The 19634-nt window shown below is 38.0% G+C and overlaps 2 protein-coding genes across 9 annotated transcripts in view; one reads left to right on the top strand and one right to left on the bottom strand.

The window, feature by feature from the left end:
- Window positions 1-19634, top strand: part of LOC101150014 (olfactory receptor 13C9) — a 219929-nt gene that overhangs the window by 34666 nt on the left and 165629 nt on the right. For 2 of the 8 annotated variants that reach the window (XR_010130310.1, XR_010130309.1), the window contains exon 2: window positions 18578-18616. The exons of the other annotated variants lie outside the window; for them this stretch is intronic. The gene's annotated coding sequence lies outside the window, so the exon portion shown is untranslated. The remainder of the gene's footprint in view (window positions 1-18577; window positions 18617-19634) is intronic. 8 annotated transcript variants of the gene reach the window in all.
- LOC101150373 (olfactory receptor 13D1) lies at window positions 17624-18588 on the bottom strand. The gene is given in 1 exon segment (XM_004048389.4): window positions 17624-18588. A coding segment is annotated over 1 exon segment (945 nt). The 5' UTR covers window positions 18569-18588.

Raw genomic sequence — 19634 nt, 5'->3', positions numbered from 1 at the left:
CTAGAGAAACACCAGGGGCTTCTGTTACCTCTGCTTTTTTCTTTGTTATAAAAATGTAGAATTTCAGTTTGTTGATTCTCCAGGTTTTATTCATCTCTCCCCAAAGGCTCCATCATAGATCGGTTCTCAGTATTGGGCATCACCTATGGGAAGAAAGCAAACTTCATTTGAGAACTGTGGATTGTGAAGCATTCACCCTTCTTCTCCCATGTTTACTAGTAGGAGAGAGTAGTTGTAAAACATGAGCACTCACCCAGTTTGCCTGATTTTAACCCAAAGAACCTTTTAAAGCAGGATATGTTACACCCAGCAGGAAAGGTTTCTTCAGGAGGGAATTTCAGCACTAAATATTACATCTATATCCTGCTTCATCCAGATTTTTCCTACCGTTTATAAAACACCTTTGCTCTTCACAATATGAGAAGAACAAGGAGATCCCCAATGCTTGTCCGAATAAATGACTCTCTAGGAGCCCTGAAAGGAGTTGATAATAAGCAATACTGGGTGAGTTAAAATTAAGTCTTCTTTTCCTTTCTTTACACAGCCTTAAGATTATTCTGTGTTTTTTCACTAACATTGCTAGGAATACAAACGAAGCTTTAAGCTCTTCTGTCGTAGGAGTCTCTAACTGAGTGGTGGGGATGCCTCTGGGATTTATTAACACATCAGGATATTATGTTCTAATCATTTCTAGGGCTGCACCATGGAAGCCCACTGTGATCCATTTCTCTTACCCCTTTGTTCTTCCTGCTAGTAAGACATCTTCATGGAGAAGTACTATGTTTTAATGGAAAGAGCAGTCTTCTTGGAAGTGACAATGATGTACAATGAGGTAACGGTATGTACTTTGTAGGGTTGTTGTGAGGATTAACATAACATACCCGAAAGGTCTTGGCACAAAGGGAGTACAAATACGTAATGTTAGTTTAATCCGAACTCCTAAGGCTGCTATTGTTTGATTTTTCATGGTGAGAAAAACTAAAGTGATCTGCATAAGTATCCAAGTATTTTCTTCATCCAGTAATACCTTATTTCCCTTGATTTTTTTTCACTGTTATGTTCCAAACTTTTCAAATAAAATAATCATTCCTAATTCCTAGTTCACATATTCCCTCTCCTTTCTGAAAATAAACTCTGCTCTAATTGTCCTCATTTAGGCATCAGTGTAGAAATCCTCAAATTTGCCATGTACAATAAATAACATGGCTTATTGCAACTTCAGTCTTCAAAACAACAAAGCCATTGTAGACATAAGCACAGACATTTCTCTTCAGCATTCTTTTTCTCTAGTGTGTCACTATCTTTTTCTGTCTATATACAGAAGTCACTGTGGCTGTTCGTCTTCAGATTTGTTTGAGTCATAGCGACTTTCTCTCTGTACGACGGTCTTGCTGTAGAAACCATAGGCAACTATCCCTCAGTTCCAGATGACTGTTAGTAGCGGTGAGGGGGCAGACTGAAAATAAAGCTTTCATCCCCAGTAGAAATTCATGTTGTAAGTATGAATCAATAGTAAATCAATCTGCATCGACCTAAGTACTCTCTAACCTCTGGGCCCTAAGTTTTTCCAGAGGACCCACCAGTAGCTCTAGTAGCCAATTTAAATCCTCCCTTGTTTTCATCTAAGAGACTGTGTAATCCCACCAGTGATTTAAAGTTGAATCACTAAGTCTCGATGAAGGTGGCAACTTTTAGATACATTAAGAATAATGTCTCAGAGACCTAAGGGTACCTTACTTATTAAACAGCAATTTTTCTTTAACTTTGAATTCATTTTTTCCTGATTATAGAAATGACACATATTCATTGTAGAAAATTTGGGACATTCAGAAAAGCCCAAAGGAGGAAATGAAAGTCACCCATAATTTCAGATATAACTATTGATATTTTGACTTTTTTTATGCATATACTACCTATAATAAAAACTTAGGCTGGGCGTGGTGGCTCATGCCTGTAATCCCAGCACTTTGGGAGGCCAAGGCGGGTAGATCACGAGGTCAGGAGATCGAGACCATCCTGGCCAACATGGTGAAACTGTCTCTACTGAATACAAAAAATTAGCCGAGTGTGGTGGCACATGCCTGTGATCCCAGCTACTTGGGAGGCTGAGGCAGGAGAATCGCTTGAACCTGGGAGGGAGAGGTTGCAGTGAGCCGAGATCGTACCACTGCACTCCAGCCTGGCGACAGAGTGAGACTCCATCTCAAAAAACAAAACAAAACAAAACAAAAAAACTTTAAAAGCAGACTGCATTTTCTTTTTTATAACCTGCTGTTAAAATTAACAATATGTTGTATGTGTTTTCTCATTTTATTAAGCAATTTTAATAAATGTTATAATATTTTAAAAAGGAAAATGGAGAGGGTAAAAACACATGTAACAAGTGGAAGTGAAACAGTTTTCTATTGCATTCTCAGACTATGAGAATTCTTTTATACTTTTATACTTTTCTTTGACTTTTTGAAGGTAAGACACTGTTGGAAGACTGGACTCAGAGATTCCATTTATTCTAATTCTCTATGAATAAAAGCCAATTCTCATTGTCAGAAATTCTCATAATGTCCTTCTTACAGAATGGAAAATGAGTGTGATGTACGTTTTTTTTCTTAGTGGGATGAAGCAGACATAAGGGTGTAATAATCAAAGTTGTGGATGCACAACCTCAAGGGAATGGACACACTCCTGCCATGGCTTCTTAACCAGCTCCTCTAACTCCTTATCTTCTGTCCTCTTCTGGCCCCTGACCCTGCTGTGCCAACTCCAGATTCTAGTGTTTTAGTTCTATCCCACTTATGTTTTTCCAGCACTTGTGCAATTGTGTAGGCCTTAGTTAGGAGAACATTCACTTTCGTGAAAACATCAGCGCGTCTGCAGTAAATATACTATGAAATAAGAGGATGGAACCTATAATTTGAAAAGAGTAACAATTGTGGTTGAATTATATGGAATATGTATCATTTCTGTTTCAGTTCTATTTACATTTTCTTTTAATATTCAACTATGTGACAGCCTTTTGCTAAATTTTGATGCCAAATATGTTCACTCATTGTTGTGGGGATATACAACAATAAAAAATATAAAATAAAAATAAAATAAAATAAAAATAAAAATAAAAAATATACAACAAAAAATATAAGTTCTTGCCCTGTCATTTAGTGGGGAGTACATAAATAAGCAGAAGATAATCTAAAATGAAACTATTAGAAGGGTCAAAATAAAATAGATATGGGGATTTTAAAAGTTTCCTCCAAATGCAGTTTTTTTGAGAGTAAAAGGGAATGCAATTAATAATTATGCTGGAAAAGGGCAAACCATGACTATTCAAGACCAAGTAGGGCATGTGTTCAGAAGAAAAAGTCCTGGCTCAAAGGAAGAAGTTGTTACCTTATCTGATCATGGGACTCAGTGAACTCTTAGGGAAGTAGGCCTTGAGTAAGTTTTGCTGTTAGCAAGGATTCCGTTTGATACAATTTAGAGAAAATGCAACCTTAATGTGTATTGTATGATGAAGTATTTATTATCTCACATAATAAGAAGTCCATAGTTTGGTGGTTTCAAGGTTCAGAAAAGTCATCAAGGACACAAGGCTTTTGCTGTTTTTATTTTTTTCCTTTTTCCTGGCTATTATTGGTATGCTTGCAGCTCCAGAAATCAAATCCTTACACTTCAAGAGGCAGGAACATAGGTCATGTACCTGTTTATTGCTGTTTTTCAGGGCGAGAAACATTCCCAGAAGCCCCAGCTCATTCCTTCTCATTCTCATTTTCCAGAACTAGGTCATATGCCTACCTCTAAAATATCAGTTATAAAGGAGATGATGTTACCATGTTAGTCCAAAATGTCATGCTTCTCTGGTTCCACCATTCCTGAACATGATGCTGCCTGATAGTTAAAAAAAAAATCCAGGTTTTTCAGGGCAGAAAGGAGATTACTGTTGTACAGGCAATTCTGGAAAGTCTTTTCATTCCTCTGTTTTTTAATTGCATAACTACTCTTGATCTACTTTTACTTTTACTGATTTTTTTTCTTATGCCATCTTTACTCTGTTGTTAAACTCTCCAATTTTTTAAAAATAGTAGATATTGCACTTTTTAGTTCTAGAATTTTCAGTTGGTCCTTTTTTATAGTTTGGTTTTTCTAAGATTTCGTATTTGTTTATTCGTATGAACATTTAAAAAGTTCTTGAGCATAGCTATAATATCTACTTGAAAATTCTTGTGTGCTCATTGCATCATCTCTATTATCTCATGGTCAATCTTTGTCAATTTATTGCTTTTTGCTTGAGTATATGTATAATTTCTCTAAAGACCAGTGATGATGAGCTTTTTTTCATATGTTTCTTGGCCACATAAATGTCTTCTTTTGAGAAGTGTCTGTTCATATCCTTCACCCACTTTTTGATGGGGTTGTTTTCTTCTTGTAAATTTGTTTAAGTTGTTTGTACATTCTGGATATTAGCCCTTTGTCAGATGGATAGATTGCAAAAATTTTCTCCCATTCTGTAGGTTGCCTGTTCACTCTGATGATAGTTTCTTTTGCTGTGCAGAAGCTCTTTAGTTTAATTAGATCCCATTTGTCAATTTTGGCCTTTGTTGCCATTGCTTTTGGTGTTTTAGTCATGAAGCCTTTGCCCATGTCTATGTCCTGAATCATATTGCATAGGTTTTCTTCTAGAGTTTTTACGGTTTTAGGTCTTACATTTAAATCTTTAGTTCATCTTGAGTTAATTTTCGTGTAAGGTTTAAGGAAGGGGTCCAGTTTCAGTTTTCTGCATATGGCTAGCCAGTTTTCCCAGTACCATTTATTAAATAGGGAATCCTTTCCTCATTGCTTGTTTTTGTCAGGTTTGTCAAAGATCAGATGGTTGTAGATGTGTGGTGTTATTTCTGAGGCCTCTCTTCTGTTCCATTGGTCTATATATCTGTTTTGGTACCAGTACCATGCTGTTTTGTTTACTGTAGTCTTGTAATATAGTTTGAAGTTAGGTAGCATGATGACTCTAGCTTTGTTCATTTTGCTTAGGATTCTCTTGGCTATATGGGCTCTTTTTTGGTTCCACATGAAATTTAAAGTAGTTTTTTCTAATTCTGTGAAGAAAGTCAAAGGTAGCTTGATGGGGATGGCATTGAATCTATAAATTACTTTGGGCAGTATGCCCATTTTCACAATATTGATTGTTTCTGTCTATGAGCATGGAATGTTTTTCCATTTGCTTCTGTCTTCTCTTATTTCCTTGAGCAGTGGTTTGTAGTTCTCCTTGAAGAGGTCTTTCACATCCCTTGTAAGTTGTATTCCTAGGTATTTTATTCTCTTTGTAGTAATTGTTAATGGGAGTTCACTCATGATTTGGCTCTCTGTTTGTCTATTTTTGGTGTATAAGAATGCTTGTGATTTTTGCACATTGATTTTGTATCCTGAGACTTTGCTGAAGTTGCTTATCAGCTTAAGGAGATTTTGGGCTGGGACGAGGGGGTTTTCTAAATAGACAATCATGTCATCTGCAAAGAGAGACAATTTGACTTCCTCTTTTCCTATTTGAATACCCTTTATTTCTTTCTCTTGGTTGATTGCCCAGGCCAGAACTTCCAATACTATGTTGAACAGGAGTGGTAAGAGAGGGCATCCTTGTCTTGTGCTGGTTTTCAAAGGGAATGCTTCCAGCTTTTGTTCATTCAGTATGATATTGGCTGTGGGTTTCTAATAAAGGGCTCTTATTATTTTGAGGTACATTCCATCAATACAAAGTTTATTGAGAGTTTTTAACGTGAGGAGATGCTGAATTTTATCAAAGGCCTTTTCTGTATATCGAGATAATCATGTGGTTTTTGTCATTCATTCTGTTTATGTGATGGATTATGTTTGTTGATTTGCGTATGTTGAACCAGCCTTGCATCCCAGGGATGAGGCCGATTTGATCATGGTGGATAAGCTTTTTGATGTGCTGCTGGATTTGGTTTGCCAGTATTTTATTGAGGATTTTTGCACCAATGTTCATCAGGGATATTGGCCTGAAATTTTCTTTTTTTGTTGTGTCTCTGCCAAGTATTGGCATCAGGATGATGCTGGCCTCATAAAATGAGTTAGGGAGGAGTCTATCTGTTTCTGTTGTTTGAAATAGTTTCAGAAGGAATGATACCAGCTTCTCTTTTTACCTCTGGTAGAATTCGGCTGTGAATCCCTCTGGTCCTGGACTTTTTTTTGGTTGGTAGGCTATTAATTACTGCCTCAATTTCAGAACTTATCAGTCTATTCAGGGATATGACTTCTTCCTGGTTTAGTCTTGGGAGAGTGTATGTGTCCAGGAATTTATCCATTTTTTCTAGATTTTCTAGTTTATTTGCGTAGAGGTGTTTGTAGTATTCTCTGATGGTAGTTTGTATTTCTGTGGGATCGGTGGTGATATCCCCTTTATCATTTTTTATTATGTCTATTTGATTCTCCTCTCTTTTCTTCTTTATTAGTCTGGCTAGTGGTCTATCTTTTTTGTTAATCTTTTCAGAAAAGCAGCTCTGGTCTCATTGATTTTTTTGAAGGGTTTTTCGTGTCTCTGTCTCCTTCAGTTCTGCTCTGATTTCTTGTCTTCTGCTAGCTTTTGAATTTGTTTGCTCTTGCTTCTTTAGTTCTTTTAATTGTGATGTTAGAGTGTTGATTTTGGATCTTTCCTGCTTTCTCCTGTGGGCATTTAGTGCTATAAATTTCCCTCTAAACACTGCTTTAGATCTGTCCCAGAGATTCTGGTATGTTATGTCTTTGTTCTCATTGGTTTCAAAGAACTTACTTATATCTGCCTTAATTTCGTTATTTGCCCAGTAGTCATTCAGGAGCAATTTGTTCAGTTTCCACGTAGTTGTGCAGTTTTGAGTGAGTTTCTTAATCCTGAGTTCCAATTTGATTGCACTGTGGTCTGAGAGACTGTTTGTTATGATTTCTGTTCTTTTGCATTTGCTGAGGAGTTATTTACTTCCAATTATGTGGTCAATTTTAGAATAAGTGCAATGTGGCACTGAGAAGAATATACATTCTGTTGATTTGGGGTGGAGAGTTCTATGGATGTCTATTAGGTTTGCTTGGTCCTGAGTTGAGTTCAAGTCCTGAGTATCCTTGTTAATTTTTTGTCTCGTTGATCTGTCTAATACTGACAGTGGGGTGTTAAAGGCTCCCACTATTATTGTGTGGGAGTCTAAGTCTCTTTATAAGTCTCTAAGAACTTGCTTTATGAATCTGGGTGCTCCTGTTTTGAGTGCATATATATTTAGGATAGTTACTCTTCTTGTTGCATTGATCCCTTTACCATTATGTAATGCACTTCTTTGTCTTTTTTGATATTTGTTAGTTTAAAGTCTGTTTTATCAGAGACTAGGACTGCAACCCCTGCTTTTTTTTTTTTTTTTTTTTTTTTTGCTTTCCATTTGCTTGGTAAATCTTCCTCCATCCCTTTATTTTGAGCCTATTTGTGTCTTTGCATGTGAAATGGGTCTCCTGAATGCAGCACTCTGATGGGTCTTGACTCTTTATCCAATTTTGCCACTCTATGCCTTTTAATTGGGGCATTTAGCCCATTTACATTTAAGGTTAATATTGTTATGTGTGAATTTGATCCTGTCATTATGATCCTAGCTGGTTATTTTGCCCGTTAGTTGATGCAGCTTCTTCATGGTGTCGATGGTCTTTACAATTTGGTATGTTTTTGCAGTGGCTGATGCTGATTGTTCTTTCCATGTTTAGTGCTTCCTTCAGGAGCTCTTGTAAGGCAGGTCTGGTGGTGACAAAATCTCTTAGCATTTGGTTGTCTGTAAAGGATTTTATTTCTCCTTCGCTTATGAAGCTTAGTTTGGCTGGATATGAAATTCTGGGTTGAAAATTATTTTCTTTAAGAATGTTGAATATTGTCTCCCACTGTCTTCAGGCTTGTAGGATTTCTGCGGAGATATCCGTTGTTAGTCTGATGGGCTTCCCTTTGTGGATAACCCAACCTTTCTCTCTGGCTGCCCTTAACATTTTTTCCTTCATTTCAACCTTGGTGAATCTGATGATTATGCGTCTTGGGGTTGCTGTTCTCAAGAAATATCTTTGTGGTGTTCTTTGTATTTCCTGAATTTGAATGTTGGCCTGTCTTGCTGGGTTGGGGAAGTTCTCCTGGATGATATCGTGAAGGGTGTTTTCCAATTTGGTTCCATTCTCCCCATCACTTTCAGGTACACCAATCAAACACAGGTTTGGTATTTTCACATAGTCCCATGTATCTTGGAGGCTTTGTTCATTCCTTTTCACTCTTTTCTCTAACGTTGTCTTCATGCTTTATTTTATCAAGTTGATCTTCAATCTCTGATATCCTTTCTTCTGCTTGATTGATTTGGCCATTGATACTTGTGTATGCTTCACGAAGTTCTCGTGCTGTGTTTTTCAGCTCTGTCATTTATATTCTCATCTAAACTGATTATTCTAGTTAGCAATTCCTCTATAACTTTTTTCAAGGTTCTTAGCTTCCTTGCATTGGGTTAGAACTTGCTCCTTTAGCTCAGAGGAGTTTGTTATTACCCACCTTCTGAAGCTTACTTCTGTCAATTCATCAAACCCATTCTCTGTCTAGTTTTGTTCCCTTGCTTGTGAGGAGTTGTGATCCTTTGGAGGAGAAGAGGCCTTCTGGTTTTTGGAATTTTCAGCCTTTTTGGGTTGGTTTTTCTTCATCTTTGTGGATTTATCTACTTTTGGTCTTTGATGTTGGTGACCTTCAGATGGGGTTTCTGTGTAGATGTCCTTTTTGCTGATGTTGATGCTATTCCTTTATGTTTGTTAGTTTTCCTTCTAACAGTGAGGTTCCTCTGCTCCAGGTCTGCTGGAGTTTGCTGGAGGTCCACTCCAGATTCTGTTTGCCTGGTTATCACCAGTGGAGGCTGCAGAACAGCAAAGATTGCTGCCTGTTCCTTCCTCTGGAAGCTTCTTCCCAGAGGGGCACCTGCCAGATGCCAGCCAGAGCTCTCCTGTATGAGGTGTCTGTTGACCCATGCTAGGAGATGTCTCCCAGTCAGGAGGCACAGGGGTCAGGGACCCACTTGAGGAGGCAGTCTGTCCCTTAGCAGAGCTCGAGTACTGTGCGGGGAGATCCACTCTTCTCTTCAGAGCCCACAGGCAGGAACGTTTAAGTCTGCTGAAGCTGTGCCCACAGCTGCCCCTTCCCCCAGGTGCTCTGTCCCAGGGAGACAGAAGTTTTATCTATAAGCCCCTGACTGGGTCTGCTGCCTTTCTTTCAGAGATGCCCTACCCAGAGAGGTGGAATCTAGAGAGGCAATCTGGCTACAGCGGCTTTGCCGAGCTGCAGTGGGCTCCACCCAGTTTGAATTGCTGGTGGCTTTGTTTACACTGTGAAGGGAAAACCACCTACTCAAGCCTCAGTAATGGCGGATGCCTCTCCCCCAGCCAAGCTTGAGCATCCCGGGTCGACTTGAGACTGCTGTACTGGCAGCAAGAATTTCAAGCCAGCGGATCTTAGCTTACTGGGCTCCATGGGGGTGGAATCCAGTGAGCTAGACTACTTGGCTCCCTGGCTTTAGACCCCTTTCTAGGAGAGTGAACGGTTCTGTCATGCTGGCGTTTCAGGCACCACTGGGTTATGAAAAAAAACTCCTGCAGCTAGCTTGGTGTCTGCCCAAATGGCTGCCCAGTTTTGTGCTTGAAACTCAGGCCCTTGGTTGGCGTAGGCACCCAAGGGAATCTCCTGGTCTGTGGCTTGTGAAGACCATGGGAAAAGCATATTATCTGGGCTGGAGGGCACTGTTGCTTAGGGCACAGTCCCTCACAGGTTCTCTTGGCTAGGGGAGGGAATTCCCTGACCCCTGGGTGAGTGACGCCCTACCCTGCTTTGGCTAGCCCTCTGTAGCCTGCACCCACTGTCTAACCAGTCACAGCGAGATGAGCTGGGTACCTCAGTTGGAAATGCAGAAATCACCCGCCTTCTGCGTTGATCTTGCTGGGAGCTGCAGACCGGAGCTGTTCCTATTTGGCCATCTTGCCAGCCACCACCTATTTATTTATTTATTTATTTTTTGAGACAGAGTTTCACTCTTGTCACCCAGGCTGGAGTGCAATGGTGTGATCTCAGCTCACTGCAACCTCTGCCTCCCAGGTTCAAGTGATTCTCCTGCCTCAGCCTCCCGAGTAGCTGGGATTATAGGCACATACCACCACACCTGGCTAATTTTTGTATTTTTATTGGAGACAGGGTTTCACCATGTTGGCCAGGCTGGTCTCCAAACCCTGGCCTCAGGTGATCCTCCCACCTCGGCCTCCTAAAATGCTGGGATTACAGGCTTGAGTCACTGTGCCTGGCCATATACTATTATTTCTGTATAAAATGAAGATACTGATTATTTTGAGGATTAAATAAAATAATGTACGAAAGCATCCAAATAGAAATAAGAACAATGAAGATCAGACTCCTCTTAATGATGAATAATCCCATTAAGTTTTAATATCATGTAATATGCATAGTATTTATTTTGTCAAATAGTTTAAAATAAAGAATAGAAGTGTCATCCATTAGAATAGGGACCCAAAGCCAAAGGAAACTTATTTTTAAATTGCTCAAGAAAGATAACTGAAATCCTACAATTCTATACCAGACTAGACCATCTTTCAAGAGAGAAAGCCAAATAAAGATACTTTTCGACCAAGAGATTTTTACCATACATAGAATGCCCCCCCCAAAGAAACTGTACCCAGATGAAAGCCATGGCATGAAAAAAAATCATAGTATGCAAAGAAATTGGCAAATATATGGGTCAATCCAAATGGTCACTAATTTTACTTAAAAAGATAGCCATAAACTGGGGGACAATACAAGGTGAAAATGTAAACATCAATAACATGGAAGACTATGTGGCAGTTAGAAATCAGATATAAACATCTTAAAGTTCTATAATATTCAGGAGGATTGCAGAGATACTAACTAGAGAATTTGGTAAGTTAAACAACTATCATAAAAATTTAAGGGAAATACAACAACAATAGAAATAGGATATAATAATCCTAAAGCAGTCAAGGGAATAAAAGGAAGCAAAGAAAATCTCATCAATTCAATAGAAGGCAGGAAACTTGTCAAAAAAGTTAAAAAGCATAGTATGTTAAAAACAAACACCAAATGAGTATGAATAATCAAACATAAATATTCACATTAAATGTAAATACTTAAACACACTGGTTAAAACATATTAATTATTGTGCTGCAGCTATACCAAGGCAACCACATTTCTGATATTTTAATACCACTGATTATTTTTACCTATTTCAGAACTTGAGTATGTACTCTATTTTGAAGGCTTCTTCCATCTAGCATTGTTTTTGAAATCCATTCACATTGTTGCATGTATCAGTAATTTATTCCTTTTTTTTCACCATACTGAGTAGTATTTTGTTGTATGATTAGACCATAGTTTGTCAATCCATTTGCTTATTGATTGGCACTTGGGTTATCTCCAGTGATTGGCTATTATGAAAAAACTGCAATGGACATTCTTGTATAAGTCTCTTTCTGAAGACACTTTCATTTCTATTGGGTACATACATAGGAGCATAATTGATGAATTATAGGTGTATGGTATATGCTTCGTTTTATAAGAAATTGTTAGCCCCTTTCCCAACGTGGTTGTACCATTTACATTCTTACTGGGAATATAGAGAGTTACTTCCCGTTCTTTTGAATATTTGGTGCTATCAATCTTTTTAATTTTCAGCATTCTGGATGATGTGAAACTCTTGTGGTTTACTTTGCACTTCCATGGCGACTACTGATGTTGAACATTCATGTGTTCATGAGCTTATTGGTTATTTGTGTATCTCCTTTGGTGAAGTGCCTGTTTAAATCTTTTACTAATCTGGTTCTATTCAAAACTGGTCTCAGTTGATTCTGTTATATTTTAGATTAGGACTCATTTTTCTGTTTTTTTTTTTTTGGACATAGAGTTATTTGGGATTGTATCTGGACATGGTGGATGTAATGTTGTGAAGACTGTAGCATCTGTTATTTAAACATGTTGATGTTTTTGTTTTAACAGGTAATTAAGTTGATTTTACTCAAATGAGACATTCTGTCTTGAATCTTATTTCAGCTCTTTATTGTGGCTGGGCTTATTAAGTCTTCCCCATGCATGCAGGGCTTGGGGCAACCAGAATTAGGGCAGAGTGTATGTTGCCCAGTTCATGGTTTTTTCTCTCTAGCTTTTTCTTTTTCAGGTTTCCCTGCCATTTTAAAGTGGTTACACTTGTCACTGCAATTTTCTGTCAGAGTTTTATCCTATGCAGCATTGACTGCCCTTGGGCTAAAAGCCATAAATGTGAACAACTCTGCAGGGGGAGATGTTAGAGCCCTGGCAGTGGAAAGTGGTTGGTTCACAGGTGGTAAGAAGAATTTACTGACAACAGTATAGGTTTGAAAAGGAAAGTGTTATTAGAAGGAGAGAACTCTGCAGAAGAGTGCGACTCTTCTGAGTGCGACTCAGCAAGAGAGGACTGAGCACACTGCAGTGGATTTTTCTTTAGAGGTATGTATGGACCTTAAAGCAGGAGTTTAAGGACAATTTGGATCTTATTAGTCCTGTAGGTCATGATAAATGATTATATTTGTAGGCATTTTTGTGCCTTGATGTCAGCAAAGTTTGCACAATGAGTTTCGACATGCATGCATTCCTGAGATGTATAGAAATTCTAGTTATTTATTAATTTGGGGGAAAGAAGCCTGGTACCAGATGCCTGTTTAGATAATAGGGAAGTCTAATTACTTCTAAATTCTTCAGATAAGGAGTTTTGCCTCTGGATGGTTTGGTTGATAGCCACCAGATGATCTTTGATCTTCTCCAACTCAACTCATAATTTTCCTTTTTCTGAGTTTCAAATCCATCCTGAATCTGTCTGCTTTTTACATTGACTGATGTTTGTTTTATGTACTTTGTCCATATCCGTATCCATTATACTGTTATATGCATTAGAGTTAGGAGCTTACATGGCCATACTGGAAGTGATCATCCTAAATTTCTTTGGAAAACCATTTATGGCATGCCAAGAAAAATTTCATGTATCAGAAACACTTATGAAGTCCAGTTTAATAAAGATCTACAGGTAATATAAAAGAAGCTTACCCTCCTCCCTCTGTCATTTTTTTAATACTGTAAATTTAGATTTTTATGCTTTTTAAACAGTAAGGCACACAAGTGATGCCATTCAGGTAGATTGTTAGATGGAGAAGGAGGATCCTCTTCCCATGACTGAGTTCCATACAACAGCCTCTAGAAATAAGTGATGAGAGGTATTAATAAAGCTAGCATTACTTTCTCTCTCAAGTTAGGATTTTACAAGGGTGCCCATTATTCTTAGCCTCAGTTTCAAAATAATACGATATACATTATTTTAAAAGTATTTTATGTAGTATTTATCATGTATGATTTAAAGTATTTTTATGCATTATGGGAATTACCTATGCTTCCATAGTTGAAATTACCTATTCTTCCAACTAGTTGAAAGAATCTAGTTTATGGGGAAAATAAAACTAGAGATAATACTATTCACTCTGAACATGACAACCTAAAATTACTACAGTTTTTTTTTTTTTTTTTTTTGAGACGGAGTCTTGCTCTGTCACCCAGGCTGGAGTGCAATGGCACGATCTCGGCTCACTGCAACCTCCGCCTCCTGGGTTCAAGCGATTCTCCTGTCTCAGCCTCCGAAGTTTCTGGGATTACAGGCACGTGCCACCATGCCCCGCTAATTTTTGTATTTTTAGTAGAGACGGGGTTTCACCATGTTGGCCAAGCTGGTCTCAAACTCCTGACCTCGTGATCTGCCCATCTCAGCCTCCCAAAGTGCTGGGATTACAGGCATGAGCCATTGCACCCGGCCTCATTTGTCTTTTTTTACAAGTATATTCTTTTTCCAATTTCTTCTAAAATGATCAGTCTGAAAAAAGTTTTTATTCTTGACAATAGTATATGCGTTTTCCCTTATAAAAGTAGCCCTCCTTATTGATACATTTAAAAATTTTCACTTAAATGTCTTCGTCTCTAGTACTGTTGATTTGTTTTTTAAGGTGTGAGTATATTTCTCCCAATTAAGAATTATTTATAGTTTTGAGACATTTGAGCTTTTTCTTGTCTTTCCTTCCTTTCTCTCTTTCTTTCTTTTCTTCACCCCTTCCCTTCCCTCTCCTCCCCTCCCCTCCCCTCCCCTCCCCTTTCCTTTCCTTTCTTTCCTTCCTTCTTTCTTTCGACTCTGCTTTGTCGCCCAGGCTGGATTGCGGTAGCACGATCTTGGCTCACTGCAACCTCCGCCTCCCAGGTTGAAGCGATTCTCCTGCCTCAGCCTCCTGAGTAGCTGGGACTACAGGCTTGTGTCAACACGCCCGGCTAATTTTTTGTATTTTTAGTAGACACGGGGTTTCACCGTGTTAGCCAGGATGGTCTCAATTTCCTGACCTCGTGGTCTGCCCACCTCGGCCTCCCAAAGTACTGGGATTACAGGTATGAGCCACTGCGTCCGGCCCAAAATTTGTGTTATGTTGAGTTTAACCTTTTTAACATTATGTGTAAGAGATATTTGGAATCAAAAATCAAATATTCTTTCAAGGATGTTACATTTGTAAATGTTTTTAGAGTCTGGTAATACTATCTTCTATTTTTTCAAGCAGTTACTACATTAATAATTGGTATTTCACTGAATTATTTCTATCAGAGGGTATGCCAAATGGAGTTTCCCAGGAAGTAGTATGTTAGTGTAAAATAGGAAACTTACTGCCTGGACCTTAATCAAGAAGGGACTCTGTACAGCAGTAGAATTATATTACTATCCTCTCTTCAACCAACAGCACAATAGAAAACATTGACTACGATAGAATCTGCAAAAAAGATAACAAGCACTTAGATAAATTTTGAGACAGAAATTTATTCTGACGTTTTAAAAAGAGAAGGGAAAAATGAAACAAAAGTACTTCCATAGCAATGGACAACACGTATGCAGTAATTTGCAGTACACTCTGAAACAAACCTTCACAAAAATCAATTAATAAAGCATATATTAAAATTGTCTTTGTATTTTCAAATGCAATGACAAATGACTTTCTCCAGACAAATCAAATTCCTGCAAGATGTAGTGACTGATTTCAGCACAGACATTATGGAACGAGAAGCTCATGTCAACATATAAGAGAATCAACAGAACCTGGATTGAAAAGTGTGTGGAAAGAAGATAGTACTGGGAATGTATAGAATATAGTCCTTTAACTACTGGTCTTAGGGTTCCTGCTAGTTATTTAGTCAGAAGGAAGCATACATTTATGTATGAATATACTCCAAAGTAAGTGCATAATATTGCTTTACAGAATGCTTTTTCACATCCAATGCCTATGTATTAGCTATTATTTGCCTCTCATTGATCTACACACTGGGAAAAGATAGCAATAGATAAGGAGAAGTACCTGCTTGCAAGGAACTTTCCTGTAGAAAATAGACAATAAATCCATAGAAAAGATAAATATATACAGCATTTTAAAGGAGTGAAATGCTATGGAAAAAAAACATGTTACAACTTTTATAAGAAGAATATATTAGACATTTATGCAAAAACTTATTTGAAATGACAGAGGGAACCCTTGGAAGATTGAGGGGAGGAGTGTCCCAGATAGAAGGAATAATAAAGGCAAAGGCTTTGGCATATTTGAGAAACAAGAAGGTAGTGAAATGAGAGTGTAATGAGAGTCTAATGAATATCGTTAGGTGGTAGGAAATGAAGTGGTAAAACTAGGTGGGGTTAAGATTATATGGGTCTGGTATACCATGGTAAGGAATTAAAAACATTTTAAAATCTCTCTCTCACTTTTTTGAGATGGGATCTCATTATGTTGCCCAGGCTGGTTTCGAACTCCTGGGCTCAAGCAGTCTTCCCACTTCAGCCTCCAAAGCAGCTTGGATTACAGGCATGCACCACCATACCAGGCTTTAAAAATTTTTATCCTGTAGATTAATAGATTAGTTATTTTTGTTTTTGTCAAATTCTGAGTTCCATATAATCTAGGAATTATATCTCTGTATAACTGAATTAAGTGAGCCCTGTCTAATCTATTACAGTTATGATTCTGGTCCCCAGAGTGGACAAAATCAGATATGCAACACCCTTAAGGGAATTCTGCCTTAATTTGGCTTATTACTACTTATATGTATTTATATATAACACAGTAATCTACCATAATCCACCAAATGACAATGTTTATTAAACTAAAAAACATTATGTAGAAAAGAAAAATGCAGTTATTTCAAGTACCAATATATTGATTGAAGCACAGAGAAAAGTGGTAAGAAGTCCATAAATCAATTTGATGAAAAATATGAGAACAAAAAATTAGAAACATAAATGCTCCATAGAAATAATTGGGGAGATGACTGAAATGCCTGAAGTAATGCAGAATAGAGGTTAGATTATTGTAATTTAGTTATTAATGAGAAAGGGAACTCCTACAGGCTGGAGAACTTGGAACCTCTCAGATTACATACCTTGTTATTATTATTATTGCCTTAAAATGTAAGAGGATGGAGAGGAAGATAGGACAAAGGATTTATTAGGATTTACTTTGTCGTATGTGGTAAAATCCAGGTCAAATTAGTTTTTCATAAAATGCTAATTTGACTCATAAATAAAATCTGCAACGGTGAATCTGGCTTTAGCTACAGCTGCGTTCAAGAGTTAAAGTGACACCATCAAGCACACTCTGTATCTCAGCTCTGCTTTCATTCTCATGCTGTCCTCACATATTGGCAATGGTTGCCAGTAGGAATTCTGAGTTAACATTCTACCAGTTTAGACACCATTTCAAAAAAGAGTGTGTCTTTCTGACAAAGGCAGCATTCCTGGGATGGAGTCTAATTAGTATGGCTCGGGTCACGTCCTGCACTATACCAATCACTATGACTAGAGGAATTAGACATCCTTTCTTTCTTTCTTTCTTTTTTTTTTTGCCAAGACCTCTTCCATGCTTATCTTTATTTTCAGAGGATTGGGTCAGCCCCACCATGTACAACATAGACTGAGAGTGGGGGACTTTGGTTCATTAAAAGAAAAATATACATCTTTCTATTAATATATATTATGCAGATCTGTCAATTGGGTGGCAATATTGTGCAGGGATGCTGCACAACAAAAACTATATATCCACTTCAAAGTGACTGAGAAAGGAGACAAGAGAAAAGAAAGGAAGAGAAAGAAAATATACAGAGGAGAGGAGAGAGAGTAGCAGAATAGAGAGAGAGGACAGAAAATCAGAGGAGTGGAGAGAGACACACACATGGCAGGAGAGAGAAGAAAGAGAGACAGAGAGACAGAGAGACTGAGTGAGAGAGAGATTCATTTTAATGGACAGCATCAATATTTTTATAGGGCCAGTTTGCAGAACTGCTTACAGCTACAAACCCAGCAGACAAGGCACTATTAAGAAGGTTACATGAGCATGAAAATTCTACGTTGAAAAGAATGGGAATCTAATAGTTGGTTTTGCAAACACACAAGCTCTCGTGACAGTAGGTTTTGCAGTATCTAAATACAAAAGACAAGCTCTCTTGCTCCATTGAGGATATCGCATGCCCAAGGTTTTTCACATTTTCAATAAATGCAGATGCCTGCTCAGGACTTTCTTTACAGCCTCTTTGACCTCTTTTTTCCTGAGGCTATAGACGATGGGATTTAACATTGGGGTTACCACTCCATAACACAGCCCAATAATCTCATCAGATGTATTAGTGTTCTTTCACTTGGGTTTCATGTACATAAAAAGGGCTGAACCGTAGAATAAGATGACCACAATCAAGTGCGCTGAACAGGTAGAGAAGGCTTTCTTTCTTCCCTCAGCACAATTAATTCTCAGGATGGAAGAGAGAATAAACACATAGGAGATGAAAATTAACAGTAGAGGAATCACCAGTGAAACAATATTTGTCACTGTCATGATAAGCACATTGATGGTGATATCTGAACAAACAAGTTTTAGAAGGGCCAAGATTTCACAGGTAATATGATCAATGACATTATTCCCACAGAAAGGCAACATCATTGTCAGAACTGTTTGCAATAGGGAGGTTAGACAGCCTATGATCCAGGACCATGCAGCCATTTGCACATACAGCACTCCGTTCATGATGATGGAGTACCTCAGTGGGTTGCAGATGGCCACATAGCGGTCATAGGCCATCACAGCCAGGAGGACACACTCAGTGGAGCCCAAGCCAAGGGACACAACCATCTGCAGAGCACAGCCAATGAAGGAGATGGATTTTCTCTCAGACATAAATATAATAAGCATTGGAGGAATGGATGAGGATGTGTAACAGATGTCCAAGAATGAGAGGTTTCCAAGAAAGAAATACATGGGGGTACGGGGGCGAGAATCCAAGATGGTGATGATAATGAGGAGGCTATTTCCCAGGAGGATTATCATGTACATGATGAGGCAGAGCAGGAACAGAAAAAGCTGGAGCTCTGGATATTGGGAAAGCCCCACCAGAAAGAATTCAGTCATGGCAGAGTAATTTCTTGTCTCCATGTGTTCTAGGTCACCTGCCTGCTGGGTATAGAAAAGGACATGATTCAGGTAAATTGAAATGTTTGATACATCAAAATCTGTAAATCTGTACATCTACAGATTTTCAATACAAATTTGCTTCCGATATTGTGTTTGATTCTTAGAATACTCCCAGTAAGCAAAACAGTATGGATATTGTACTAGTTTTATTGATTATGAAAATTGAGACATTGAGAAACCCAATATATCTTGGGACTACACAGCAGCACATTCAAAGCTACCAATACTGCCAGAATTCTTCTGGGAAGTATCAAATAAAGTTTAGGAACATGCTGCTTTCAAATGTAGAAAGAGATTTTGAACTTAAAGCTGTTTTTTTGATGAAGCTGGCCTCCATTTAAAAGATTTTATACACTGCCGGTGACATATCATTTAACCTGGATGTAGCTTTGGTAAGTTGTTTATTTTTCTGAGTTGCAGATAGTTCATAGTAAGCTTGGAAAAAGCAATAATTATTTCTTATAGTTAGAATTAGATAAAATATTAGGTGCCTAGAACCTAATGGTTCCAACATGGCATATATGTGTGTGTGTGTTTGTGTGTGTGTGTGTGTGTGTGTGTGGTGTGCGTGTGTGTGTGTGTGTATGCATATATGTAATATAATTATATTTACCTTATACAAGATATAATATTAAATGTATTTTTATACACATGCATTTTATGAATTATAGTATAATATTTAGATCTACCAATCTTAAAAGGGAAAAGTAGATTTAGCTTTTTAAAGGTAAAAGGTTTAAAGTTTGAAACCACACTTGACAGACTGTGAACATTTTTGTTCTCAGTGGGACATTTCACTGCACTTCTTTCAAAAACCTGTTAGGAGTCTGAGAATCATTGGAGGACTGTTCTAGAAGCTTCCAGAGATTAAGGAGTCTGGGTCCCAGCATGTACAGCTTTTTTTCCAGGCCCTGGGATTCTCTCTTCTTAAGTGTAGTATTACTGCCATTTTACAAAGTAGGAAACAGAGACAAAGAAAAGTTTAAGTAACTTTCTCAAGGTCATACAGATAGTAAATACTAAAGCC

Source organism: Gorilla gorilla, chromosome 13, assembly GCF_029281585.2.
Source record: "Gorilla gorilla gorilla isolate KB3781 chromosome 13, NHGRI_mGorGor1-v2.1_pri, whole genome shotgun sequence".
NCBI lineage: Eukaryota > Metazoa > Chordata > Mammalia > Primates > Hominidae > Gorilla > Gorilla gorilla.
Note: the sequence above shows the minus strand (reverse complement) of the source record. Positions and strands in the feature narration are given on the sequence as shown.